At 50.1% G+C, this 14,164-nt stretch overlaps 1 protein-coding gene across 1 annotated transcript; it reads left to right on the top strand.

Annotated features, from left to right (window-relative positions):
• Positions 1–8,764: 8,764 nt before the first annotated feature.
• On the top strand, positions 8,765–12,523 carry EV420DRAFT_1652933 (uncharacterized protein; the record flags this gene model as incomplete). The annotated part of the gene is made up of 10 exons (XM_060478694.1): positions 8,765–9,406; positions 9,463–9,722; positions 10,380–10,412; positions 10,469–10,558; positions 10,613–10,630; positions 10,692–10,766; positions 10,824–10,998; positions 11,064–11,347; positions 11,402–12,239; positions 12,293–12,523. 10 exons carry the CDS (start codon positions 8,765–8,767, stop codon positions 12,521–12,523), a joined length of 2,646 nt encoding a protein of 881 aa, XP_060322083.1.
• Positions 12,524–14,164: the final 1,641 nt, after the last annotated feature.

Genomic DNA, 14,164 nt, shown 5'->3' with positions numbered 1-14,164 from the left:
CCGATTGTCCTCCTTCCCTTGGTCGTGATCTGCTCTTCTTGATAGGAGGTCGGCCTTACGGTTTTGAGCCCCAGGCTTATGGTGTAGACTGAACTGATACTCCGCCAACTCCGTTACCCAACGAGCTTGTCGTCGGTTGAGTTTCTGGGGCTTGCGGAAGTACTGAAGGTTTGAATGATCAGTCCAGATCTCGAAATCCTCTCGGGCCCCCATGAGGTATTGACGCCATTCCTCGAGGGCGATCATAATTGCGAGCAGTTCCTTGTCGTAAATCTCGTAATTGCGTTCGGTGATTGAGAGAGCCTTGGACAGAAAGGCGACTGGCCGCCATTTCTCATCCTGCCATTGCGAAAGCACGGCTCCCACCGCTCCCTCGCTCGAGTCTGCTTCTACTCGGAACCGGCCTTGGTCAAGGGGAATGGCCAATACTACGTCTTCACAGAACAACTCCTTGAGTTTCTCAAACGCTTTCTGCTGTGCCTCCCCCCACGTCCACTCCTGCTTCCCGGTGAGCATGGTTAATGGTCGAACGTGTTTGCTATAATCACGAATGAACCGCCGGTAGAAGTTACAGAACCCAAGGAAGGACTGCAACTCTTGCTTCCTTCGAGGGACCGGCCAATCTAGGAGACCCGCGATTTTGACAGGGTCCATGCGAATCTTTCCCTCGCTGATGATCACTCCCAAATACTCCGTCTCTTCCACTTCGAATTCGCACTTCTCCGCTTTGAGGAACAGGTTATTCTCTCGTAGTATCTTGAGGACCTCTCGTACGATCCTCTTATGCTCCGCCTTGGTTTTGGAGGCAATGAGGATGTCATCTAGATACACCGATACCTCCCCAGCTGTAATGAGATCTTTAAAGATATCGTTCATCATCCACTGGAAGGTAGCGGGGGAGTTGGTGAGCCCGAAGAACATGACGAGAGGTTCATAGAGGCCGCGATTTGTTCGAAAGGCGGCCTTCCACTCGTCTCCCTTCTTGATTCGCACATTATTGTAGCCCCACCGGACGTCCAGCTTGGTGAAGTACTTGGCCTTCTTTAGCCGGTCCATGAGCTCCCCGATGAGCGGTAACGGATATCGGTTCTTAATGGTCATTTCATTAAGCTTCCGATAGTCCTGGACAGGTCGCAACTTCCCATCCTTCTTTTTAACGAAGAAGAACGGGGAGGCCATCGGAGATTTCGAGGCTTGGATGCGCCCGGTGGCTAAGTTTTCGTCTAGGAATTTATCCAGCTCCTCTTGTTCCGTCGGATTAAGGGGATAGACCTTGCAGTCAAGGTTGGCGTTGGCGTTGGGAATGAGCTCGATGGCGTGATCCCAGGGTTTGCGCGGAGGTAGTTCATCAAAGTTCTCCTTATCGAAAATGTCTTTGAAGTCCCGATACTCTTCGGGTACGATGTCTTCGAAGGATTTGACATCCTTTTTGGCGTTGGCTTGGGCAGCGAGTTCGTTGGCTCTGGTGCCCATGGCTCGTACATGGAAGGCTTCTTCGAAGTCTATTACCAGGATGGTATCCCCTTCTTCGTACTCATCCCATCGCGCTGAAGGGTCGGTGTCGGGAAGGGAGAACGGAATCTTTCTACAGGTGCACCGGGCCAGGGTAACTGCCCCGGTGTCCCAATCGATGAGCGGGTTATGGCGTTGCAGCCAATCATGTCCGAGGAATAGGGGAGTGGAGCCTAGGTCGACTACGGCTAGTTCGATCCTTTCCACGTGGTCCCCTATGCGTAGCCGTACTTCGGCATACTCGGTGATATCCCCTCCTTTATTGCGGGTGCCGTCGGCATTGTATACCGGAACGGGTCGGGCCGCTTTCTTCAGATTGAGGTCATGGGCCCGAGCCCAGGCCCGGTCGATTGAGCTTCCAGTAGCGCCGCTGTCCACTAGGGCGCTTACCGCATGGGTCTCTCTCGTATCCAGCGTTTCCAATTGTACCTTTATTGACACGTTACGCCCCTTCCTTCCCCGTATGTACATCGGGGGTTTTTGTAAATCCTCCATCCACTGCCATCTTTCCCTGGCCTGAGCGGCAGTCTCCGTCTGTTCCTCTAGCTGGTGGCACAGTTGATCGGTAACTTCCCCTCGTCGTCGAGGGTGTATCCATCCGTTAAGAACGGCCCTTGCCGCTGCATCTCCTCGGGCAATGCGTAATGCCCGACGGGTCCATAGGATGCCGTGGGGCTCGTAGTACATGGCCGCAAATACCTTTGTGTCGTTGGCATTCGCGGTGAGGGACACGGCGGGGGACGATGGTCTTCTGGGGGTCACGACCGGTATGTCGGACCGCAAGTATGCTTCTTCGTCTTCGACTTCCTCCAACGAGACCGAAGGGGTCTTCCCTCGAAGTGGCATTTGGTCACCTGGACGAGAAGGGTCCAGAGGCGGCACTTGGGCGCCTTTGATATTCGAGGTGGTGGAGGAGGGCGCTCTGCCCTGTCTTCGGCCCTGGCCTCGGGCGTTTGTGCGCGGCGTTGTAACCTCCACGGTTGTCCTGGTACTTACGCTCTTCCTGGACCCGGCGGTACTTCGGGTAACCCTTCGTGAGCGCACACATATTGGCTCCGACGGGGGGTCTGCACCGTTTGCCGCGGCATTGTCCTTGGCTACTAAGGGCAGGGGGTCCCTCGACTTCACGGCCTCAGCTGCTTTCTCAACGCCTCCCACTGGAACAGACGGCCCCGCGAACGAAGACGCAGGCCCAGCGGGCCGGGTTGTCGACCTTTCTCCCTCTCCGGGGTGACCTCCCTTCGTCAAGGGTGCAGTCGGGACACGACCTAGGGGGCTCTGCCCTCGAGGGGCTTTCCCTGTACGGTCGGCCGGGGGTTCCTGAGCTGGGACGGCCCCTAGGGGTTCGTTGCTGAGCACAGACTGCGCCCAGTGGCGGAAATCCCCTCCTACGCCGTTGGTGTTTTGCGATTCTTCCTCCTTAATTTCTTCAATTGGTAACGCAGCGAAAAAGTTCGTATATTGATCATAGGGTGTACCTACATACGTAGTATGAGTCCGGCTAGTATTACAGGAGTGCGTACCAATAGAAATTAAGTCCTTTGCCGACGCCGTCGAACCGCTTATTTCGACGCCGGCTGGTCTTTTGACGACTTATCGTCCTTGACCTCCTCGATCTTCGTGTCCTTCCCATTCTCTTCCTTTACCGCTTCTTCGAGCAGTTGACGGAGGCGGGCGACGTTAGGCTTCTTGCGCGGGGGGAGTTTGACCGGGATCCACTTCGACTTGTCGTCGGGGCATTTATGCTTTGGGCTCCATCCGGTGTTCCCACACTTGAAGCATCGCTTATCGGACCGGAGTTTGTCGATTTCCATCGGCTGTCCGGCACCGCCATAAGTCGTTCCCGTGGCATCCTTCTTATCACCACTGGAACCCTTCGATTGATTGCCTCTACCCGAACCGCCTTGGTTCGAGGAGGACTTACTGCCCAAGCCCTGGGCGACTCCGTATCGATAATTGGCGTCTATCCTCAAGACGCGCGCCTTCCATTGCGCATAGGTGGTGGGGCGCTCGTTGTCCCCATGCATCACCGTGTTCCTCACTGTCGGTCTGATTGCTGCTTCCACCGCCTCGAACATTTGCTTTTCGTCCCCGAATTCCTCGCACTTGTGGGCCAATCGTTCGAACTTGGCAAAGAACTCGACTGCGGACTTAAAGTCCAACTGTCGGATCTTCTTCCACTCTGCCTTCCATATCGTCAACTCCGCTACTTCTCGGAACTCGCGTTTGAGATCCTCGGAGAATTCCGCCCAAGTGGGGAATCTCCAATGACCTTGCGAGTCCCGGTATCGGTAGTATTGGTCGACCCACCACTGCTGCGCGTCCCCTCGTAAGTACCCTTGAGCGAACGTGATCCGGTAGGGGTTGTGCCCCTGGTCGTTCATGGAGTAGTACATTGGAAACACCGCGAAGTAGACTTCGCAGTGGTGTAGGAAGCGGGTGATATCCGAAGAAACCCCGGTGAAATATTCCGGCTGGGTTACCAGCTTAGGCTTGACGTCGTTCCACGGGTTATTGACGGCCCCTGGCGCAAGTTGCCAGGGTGGAATCGGGTCCGGCGGGGATGGTACCTGCGGCGGCACCGGTGGTTTAGGCGGTCGCGATACCGACCGCAAGTTTCGATTTTCCCCAGGGGGAGGATATCCCGCGGGATCCGGGTACGGGGGCTGTTTTGGTGGAAATGGGGGTACCGTGGACCCCTTTCCTTTATCGGTGTGTGACGGCCCTGCGCCTGGGTCGTCCATGTCGTCATCGTCTCCTCCTGCCCCCCCGAAGAACCCTTCAGGGAAGAAATCCGACGGGTCCGTCGGGTGAGGCATCGGTTGTGGGCGTCGGTACGCTTCACACCCTCGTTGAGGCACTGTGGGGTTCACCATATTCCATATGATGGCCGCCCGGTGCCACGTCTCTACTTCGAGGATGTTCTTCATTAAGTATACATCCCCCATTGTTTTGCGGCTTGATAATCGACCCCCGCGTCAGTGAACAACCACTGGGGGTCCCTCTCCATGTCTTCCATGATGATTTCATACAGTCCGTGCCACGGAAGGAGCTCAAAGATGGCAGGACGGGGAACAGGTCCGTTAAGAAGAACCTGCTTCACCGCGGCCATTACCGTCGGTTCCAGCGCCTGGTTTGGAGGCCGACTCGGCATCCTTTGCCTCCTGCCTCTCTCGGGCGAGTCGGTCGAGCTCCTTGTTACGCCTCCACCGGCCGATGTCGGAGTCCTCATTGGAGATCTCCTCCTGGTAGACTCTCCAGGCCCGAGCTCTGGCCTCAAGGTCGGTGCCTGCTCTTCTTGCATATCCTGTGTAACGGACGGCAGCGGCTCGGATTCTGTTGTCCACCTCGTCGGGGGTGGCGTCGGGCTCGAGGGGAAGATCCCAGAAGCCGTCGGGCCCATAGAGGGCGTCTTCTTCTGCACGTCGGATGAGTGCGTCATGCGCTCTTCCTTGGTCCATTCGGGCCTGGACCTCTGGGGACTCCCTGGCAGCTCGAGAGAGTCCGAGGGACTCGACGTACGTGTGGTAAAGGAGGGGCCACGGACGCTGGGACGCAGGGACGGGGCTGGCGAAGGCTCTCGACGCAACGGACGGCTCCCAGTTGGAGACTCCGGCGAGTCGCTCGGAAGCGGTAACGCTTCCAAGTTCTTCGGGGTTGTAATCTGGGAACTCGTCCCAAAGCTCCCTACCCGTCTGCTCATGTGGGGCGACGGGGGGAGGGATCGCTGGGGTCTCGGTCTCTGTAGCGACCGGGTCGGACTCTCGTCTGGTCTGCTCTCCGGCCACAGGAGCCTCTTCCCCGTCGTCGGCGTAGACCCAACTGGTGTGGGGGTACCAGGCGACAGGGGGTCCTCTATTGGTCGGCCAGGCCCTTGGAAGAGGCTGTGGGTGAGCTGTACTGGTGGTAGCCGCGGAGGCTCCGAGGCTAAGCTCTCCTGAGTCGCTGTCAAAATCATCCTCCTGGGCGACCCGATATCTTCTACTTTCGCTTTTCCAGACTGCATCTGTCCACTTGTGCCCAGACCGGCCGCTGTAGTTGTCTCCGGTATAGGTTGCATCTTCCTCCGTGTTCGGGTAGAGGTCGTCGAGGAGGTCGTCGAGGCGAGTTCTCTCCCACTCGGTGAGCTCGTCCCCTTCGAACTCGGTATCAGGGCTTTCTTCGCCCTCGACCAGATGCCTGGTGTCTTGTCTTCGCCCTCCGTCGGCGCTTGACTCGCCTTGGACTGGAGAGACGTCGAAGAGGCCTGGTAGGGGCGTGTCTCCTCGCTCGAGGAGTACCCTCCCGGTATCGGTGATGTCGATGGATTCGGCTGGTGCGCTGGAGGCGCTTCTGTAGGAGTCGGTGCTCGACTCGGAGGATCGCGAGCTGGGTCGCGACGATGTGTAGAGGGATCCTCCAGGTTCCCCGGAGGCGTTGGACTCGACATCTCCTATTGTCTGTTGGGAGGCCGAGGGAATATCGATTACCGGCGGTGGATATGCCGGGGCGCTGGGGATATAATGAATGGGTAGTCGTGCACGGATTTGTCTCCGCTGGCAGCAACGGCGTAGCTGGTACAAAGTGATGGAGAAGAAAAAGAGTATAAAAGTCGCGAAGACGGCGAGAATGGATTCGGACCAGAGCATTCGTCCGTAAATCTATCCGTGGCGTAAGTCGACGATGGACCATGCAAGCTGGTAAACAGCAAGGATGGTCAGGACAATGAGAAGAGCGATGATCAGGCTAAGGTCGGTCTCGTAGTTAGAGCCGTTCATTAACGAGATTTTGCAGCTTTCGTCGGGAGGAGTGCTCGTTACTATTAACAGCAGGACTGTTAAAATAGAGGCGAGCTGAAGGGCGAGGATGAATGGTTTCGTGTTGGGATACGTTGTTCCTAAACGAGGCGGGGATATAACGAGTACAGGGCGGCCAGCAAGCTTGCTAGCAACACTGCCGGTATTCCGAGCGCGATTAGGAGAAAGGTAAGGTATACAGTCAAGAAGACTGCGAGGAGTAGGTCGTCGTAGAGGATTGATTCAACAATCAACCGGGTTACTAACAACAGGAGAAGTAGCCAAGGGGGTATTAGCCACAAGGCTAGGGCGATGAAGTAGTGTATCGGATGAATGGTGACGGTGAGTGCTTTTCCGTTGGTCCACTCGCTGTACGTTGACAAGCACCGGGTTGTCCACACGAACGTAGGCGATGACCTCTCTGGTCAAGCGGGGTAATTTCTCGTAAAGAAGTTGGGCAGCGCTCTTTCTCGGAAGTGACGCTGAGCAACGTAGGTCGAGCTTCGGCTAAATGTTAGCCACTAACTCAAATCGACTTAGATCGTACTAAGGCCGCTACTCGCACTTCGGTAGACGACGCTCAGCAAGTCAAAGACGACGGAAGTCGATGGGACAAGTAGTCACGAAGAACGGAGTTCGATATTAGGTAGAATAAACCTTAGCCGAAGCTGGGGTTTAATCCAGCTGAGGCTCTACTTAAATACACGTTGAGTAAACTAAAAATAGAACGTCCGATCAGAACCGCAGTTCCGCAGTAACATAGTAAGCATGAATGCGTAAGAAAAAGAAAAGAAAAGAATAAACCGTAACATGGCGGCAATAACGATCCTAATCTGAGTCCACACAGGGACGTAACGATCCTGAACTGAACTGGGTAAAACGATGGCGATGTAGAAGGTGAAAACTGATGAAAACGATCCTGGCTGGTGAAAGTGAAATGATGCTGGCGGATTAAAAGATAAAAGCGAGTTGTGGACACCAAATTCCATGTATTGGCGCAATATGAGTGTACACCAATACCGTTAGAAGAAAAGCTGTGACAGAGAGTATAACTTGGAGTGACTATGTTGTTATTGTCTATCTCCTAGCGAGTACAAGCGACAATGGTGGTCGATAACATGGATGATGGCTAGTGTCCAGTAACTTCTCTAGCAACTACTACTACACTAGCTTTTATACTACAAGTCCGGAATAAAATTAGAATACTTGAAACGAGTCCTTAGTAAGTCCTTAGTACATCGATTGGTAAGAAATGATACAAAACGCGTGCTCCCAGAGTTCTAAAGTAACAGCACCCACACGGTTTTACCGCGTATAGACTTAGTGATCAGAAAGAATTCCGCCGACATACGGATTCTTGGGCTGCTGTGTTGCTGCGGCAAAGTACACTGAAGGTAGTACACTGAAGTAGATGTGTGCGGCATTGTCTTGGCATTGTAACAGCCTTAGTAAAGCTGGTGGAAAGGTCACAGTATTCAGTCTTTTGCCATGGAATAGGTACTTTGGCAGCAGCATTCTATTAATTGACGCTTGATGCTGATGTCATTGATGGCTGTGCTGGGCGATTAATGATGGTCCTAAATCTGTGAGATCTGCAATCAGGTGCCTGGCAGCATTAATGAAGTGGCGCATATTGATACGGAATACGAGCTGGGAAGGATAGTTGGCGGTAAGAGTGGGTATTGCCGTGATTGCAATCGTTGACTTTGTGAAAGTCCGCTAAGTGGACAAGGCATTTATTATAATGCTAAAAATCCACGAATTCTGAGCGTACAGAGCCTTGAGGCTCATCACCATTACCACAGACGAAGCCGACGGAGTACCAATAATAGAAACAAATGACACGGAGGAAGAGGTAAACCTCCAAAACCTCCAACGAATTCACGAAAACTGGGACTGGGAGTCAGAGGCGGAAGAAGATGACACACTATCCTTCTATTCAGAGTCCAAACAATCATCATCAGAGGATGAGTGGACTTCAGAGGACTCATTTGGGACAAACAAGTCTTAAAGGGGGGGTAATGTTACGGTTTATTCATTTTCTTTTCTTTTTCTTTTTTCTTTTTCCTTTTCTTACATTTATCGCTTATGATATATGCTTCTCTCGTATGAGTGCAAAGGACTCGTTCCCACAGTACTATTATTAGGCCATACATTGTGTATTTAAGTAGAGCCTCAGCTGGCCTAAACCCCAGCTTCGGCTAAGGTTTAATCTACCCAACTCGAACTCCATGTTTCGCGTCTATCTAAGTTTGCTCCTGCTCATTCCATACAGACTTAGGCCTGCGAGTGTATCGATCCACCAAAGTGCGAGTGGCGATCCTTGCTTGATCTAGTTTGTAGAGTTGGTGGCTAACATAATATCGTGGTGTAAGGAAAGCCCATCGAGATCTTGGATGGGTTAACTAACAATTTACTCTAGTGAGAATATCAAAATTACTGTGCCCAAACACCCGGTGCATGGTTTTAACCCTCTGATGAAGTATACCTCCAAGACTATCATAGCGCCCTGCCTCTTGTTGCATCGTGCTATCAGGGAGGACAGTTCTGATTCAGGCAAAGACCATGAGTCATGTGTCGATGTTGATAGCAACTCCGAGGTATCAGAGTATTCGGTTTCGGACCTCAGTCCAGTTTCAGAAGTCTCTCAAGGAGTTCGAAGGCATAGCAGTGACCAGCACGACTTTGACAGTAGTGCTTCTGAATCATCTGAAACACCGGTATCTGACCACTGGACTGCCTCGGAATTCTGTCAAGGATTTCAGAATCGTAATGCGGAATCTGAATCTGCAGAATGGTGCAGTCAAGGCTCCGGCGACAAATCCAGCACAGCACCTCTTGATGAGGATGTAACGGCGAAGCTAGATCCGGTATGTAAGTTAGATCCATATCTCATTGATGGTTCCATCCTACCTGATACGACACGTGCTTCCGTCTTACTATCGTTGCTGTGTGTGGGCACTCCTGATACGATCTGGGGCATGCTGGCAAGCACCCTCTATCAACGACATGTATGGAAAATGAAGCATCCTGCTATGGGTATTATCATTGCTCCGGCCTGGTCAAAGATACAGCTGGTCATTGCCTGGCTTGATAAATCGGACATCTGGAACGATTTGGTGCGTCAGTTGAATGCCACTTTTTAACCTCCTTGTATCTCTAACTATGCTTTCAGCCCTCTGTTCATGCTGTGTGCATCGCTACATTGAACCATCCATCTGGGGTTTTTGACCTTCAAAATCCAGTTGATTCCCTCTCCTTCATCCTTATCTTATTCAGACTACACTCCTACTTCCATGAATTGCAATCAACATATGATGCCAAATTCATTGCTTATCAACATGGTTTTCACGAAGTCGACGCTCTTGAATGGCGATCTGATCATGCTCCTAACGCAATCCCTGCATGTAGGCTTTTGCGAACGTTTTTGATAAAGTCAGCTCATGGCTTAAGGTTGTCAACCATGCAAGGTAAGGTGTTCTATAGCACTACAATGGGCCTTTTTTGCTCAAACTGATCTGTAGACAACCGGAACTGTAATTAGATTCATCGAATTCCCTGTTGCCTGAGAGATTACAAAGCATTGTCAACAGACATTTGGGACCTGATTTAAGAGATAGCCACTCTGAGGAAGGACCTTTTATGTACGTACCTTCTTCTGCCATACCATGCACTGAAGTAAATTGCTTAAAGCCTAACTCCACACCTGGAGCAGAGATCACTGGTTGCAACTAATGGTGTACACTTCAAATCGACGTCTATCAGTAGACATAACACCAATGGATTGAGAAGGTGAATACATGTACCTGATACATATAAGAGAAGTGCAGCCTCACTTAGACTTGCCCCACAATTTTCCCCAGCATGACAGGGTGAGCGCTTCATCATCCTCTCGATTTTGTTACTTTTCCCTGACAGAATTACAAGGCACAAGAAAAAAAACAATAATCTTAAAGCTGGGTAAATTAGAGTCATTGTTTCTTGGTTCTGCCACTCAGCCTACACTCTTATCATCCAAGGGGGTCCTCTCGGAAAGGCAGCTCATTTGTACCTTTCCCTTTCCTATTACACTCTATGCTCAATCTTGTTCAGAGCTGCAAGTCAACCTGCAACAACCTCTGAAGGGTATGTCCTTCCTGTAGCCTTGTTGGAATTGTCTGGATGATCTCTTGGACCTTCAGAGCCTCTTTGCGGCAAATCAAAAAACGTCGCTATGTCGAAGAGCAAACAAGCACTGAAGCAGGCCTTCTACCGATTGCTTTGGGAGAGAGGTTCATGCATAGTATATCACTACAACGGCCTATTCATTGACATATCTGTCCCAGACTGCTAATGGCACCACTGTGAGAGCTTTGTTAGTCATCTTGACATCTCTAAAACTTTGCCTTTGCCTCCCCCAAGCAGTGAAGGCATTCCAGGAGACAGTGACGATGACTTATCCGAGTCCGATGTTAGATCCAAGAGATACTCGGCCAGCAGGTGGGTTCTCTTGTGCTTGTTCAACCCCAAGACATTTCAAGTTGATGGTTTTCTCAGCTTTGCCACTGCCCACCATAGAACTGGCAAGACTACAGATGGATGCGTCTATTCATGGATGTATTGGAGGGGTATCAAACTGGATATCTATCCATCTGACATTTGTGAACAAAATCAGGTTACACAGATGTACAAGCGGTACACTGATCTGTACCAATTGCCAACACTCTTTACGGTGTGTACATGTGCTTGGGAATATTAGTAGTACTTATTTTGATGACTGGTTACTCGGTTTAACAGGGAGCACAATCCTCCGATCCGGCAGTGCAGGCGGAGCTTGACGTCTTAAAAATGAATCTAGACTCAGGTCGGATGCGCTTCCAAAGCAGCAACATTCTTCCTGATCCCATTGGCATATACCTCAAACAGAAGATGGAGTTGATTCTGACAGCATCTCGGAAAGCCCGAGATATGAAAGCGAGTGTGCAAAGGGAAAATATCCCTGAAGCTGAAGCACGGTCTACCTGGGACATGCTGCTGGGCATTGCTTCTGATATCCATCAAGATGGCGATATACATTTTCAGTGTGTCTGTCTGAACTCAATTCTCATTTTTACTAATATAACATTTTGATACAGCCTTGAGCGAATGATCAAGCTCCCTCGGAATGACGAGTACAGCACTTCCCTGGAGGTGGTCGAGGACTTGAGAATTAGACGCTCAACCTGGACAACTGATACCCTCAAGTTTGCTCGGCGTGCATGCGAAGTTGGTGGTGAAGAGGGTTCATGGCTCTCTGCTATTGCGCATGCCTCCACCACTTTTTTGGTTAACACTCGTGTCTGTTCACCAACTCCGAATTTGGCTCCCAAAGAACCCAAGCAGGCCAAATGTGACAACCTAGTCACACTTACATGCCACATTTTCCCGGTAGCCACGATGACCACCGCACAATGGTCTCGTCTCAAAAAGTTCTCTCTTGTCACTCAGCCTACTCGCGAGAAAACAGCGATTGTCGACCGGACCCCCATCTCATCTGCAAGCAAAGATGATTACCGGGATGCGTTCAACAAGAATGCCATTATAATGACTTCTCGACAACAAGTCACCATTGACTGCAAGGCCACAGAGGTACTACCGCCATCGCCTTTGACACCATTAGAAAGTCCTTTCCAGGTGTTACATATCAGCAACAATATTCGAATGGATCAGGACAACAGCCCAGGACTGACTGCTTCAGTTCCCAGTACCAAGGATGTCTCCATTATTGGCACTCTAATGTTTGTTCTCTGTATAAATGAGAACAAAAAGTTTCTTGACCAACGTGGGAAGAACGGTGTCAACCAAAGTCGCATGGGCCTTGTGGCCTGTCTCAAGTTCCTTGCCGCCATTGGCATTACCAATTTCCCAGTATACAGCGTCATAACCGATGGCACTTTGGGTACCATTGTAAGTGCCCATATGAAGGATTGCATGGTCTGTGTTTCCTCTGTGTGGCCTATCTGTCTCAAACTTACATTTTGATCCAGGAAGGAGTAATTTATGAGCACAATGTAAGAACATTTGACATTTCAAACCCCGTTGATGCCCTCAATGTTGCTACCTTTATCATGTTCATTGCTATGGAACATGCACAAGTACTCCATGATTTACTTAGTGAGCAAAAACTTCAGGAACTTGCCGGGCAGTTAGACCAGGATGATCCTTCCCTCCACTGGACAATGGAGCACCAGTTTCCTGCAGCGAAGAAGTCTTCTTAGATACTACCTGTGAATATACTTCATTTTGTGTGGCTTGAATATTGTCTCAATATCAAACTTCAACCAACTGCGATCAGTGTTCAGACCAGATTTGACGTATGATGTTGTGAAAAGCCCAATCCTCTCACTGTGATACTCATTTCTTTGGTTCCGGAACAAACAAAGACCTCGAAGAAGTCAGCTAAGCTTTTCCGGAAAAACTCTCTTCAAGGAGGCATTTTAAACATCAAAGATAATTATTGTGTCCAAATGTTTCTTATGTGTGCATGAACATCGATCATGTGAAGTATTCATCAAACAGTTGTCCTTTGTCCCCATACATCCATCCTAGTGTAGTCTAGGTTGGCCACGATGAACTGCAAGCACAGCTGAGTCCTGTTGTAATGGCAATAAAGGGGTACTCACTAAGTTATCCATACAAGACCCAAGTGCCCATATCTGCCACATAAACCACCAAGCTTCTTAAGACACGTCATCATCTTGTATCAAACTGCGTTGGGATGCTGTTGGAAGTACAGAGGAGAATGTAAGAGAGAGAGAATTAATTAGCCTCTCGAGGGAGAGGCATCATACTTAAATACATGTTGTACTACTTCTAGAACTTACTACGAATTACTCTGTATATCTACTTTTGCGGTTAAATGCTTATGCTGCTTAGTCATGCCGAAGCTTCGAGTGCATTCTAGCACTAACTCGGGATTGCTATCCCAACACTCCCCCTCAATTCCGAGTTCCTAGAATACCTGCAGATAAATATTCATGTAATGGTCTTGGTAGTCCTTTAGTGAATATATCTGCTAAGTTCTCCTCTGAGGCGCAGTGCTGAACTTTGACTTCATTTGAAGCCATGTGTTCGCGAACAAAATGATGACAGATATCAATGTGTTTTGATCGCACGTGGAATATTGGGTTTTCAGTGAATTTGATCGCTGATTGATTGTTGACCATAATAGTAGTTGCACCATCAGGTGGCAACCCTAATTTGGTTAGAAGCGCTTGCAACCATATTACTTCTCTAGTTGTGTGCACAAGGGCCATATACTCTGCTTCCATAGTGGATAGGGCTACGGTGGGCTGTTTCTTTGAACTCCAAGTAACAGCTCTCCCTGCATAGGTACAGACATAACCAGATGTTGATCTTCTATCTGTTCTGTCTTCTCCCCAGTCTGAATCTGAATAAGGTATCAGTTCATCTGTAGTCCCTCCATATGTAATTCCTAAGTCTAGAGTCCCCTTCAAGTAACGGAAAACTTGTTTGAGTGCTGTGACATGCTCAGCAGCTGGATTCTGCACATATTTGCTTAATTCCGTGACAGCATGTGCAATATCGGGCTGGGATCCATTTGCCGCATACATCAGAGATCCGACACCAGTGTGGTAATACTGTCTGGTGGCTGTGTCAGTGCCTCGGGAATCACCTTTGGGGATTTTCTCTAGCCATACATTCGGGTCCATAGGCATTTTGACCGGTTTACAGTCTTTCATGCCCATTCTCTCGAGTACCTTGAGAATATATGCCTTCTGGGATAAGGTAATAGTGCCCTTCTCCCAATTTCTGTCTATCTTCATGCCCAATATATGTTGAATCTCCCCCATGTCTGTAACATTTAACTTCTTCTTAAGTTCTTCTTTCATGTTAGA

Source organism: Desarmillaria tabescens, assembly GCF_030435595.1.
Source record: "Desarmillaria tabescens strain CCBAS 213 chromosome Unknown EV420scaffold_140, whole genome shotgun sequence".
Lineage (NCBI taxonomy): Eukaryota > Fungi > Basidiomycota > Agaricomycetes > Agaricales > Physalacriaceae > Desarmillaria > Desarmillaria tabescens.
Note: the sequence above shows the minus strand (reverse complement) of the source record. Positions and strands in the feature narration are given on the sequence as shown.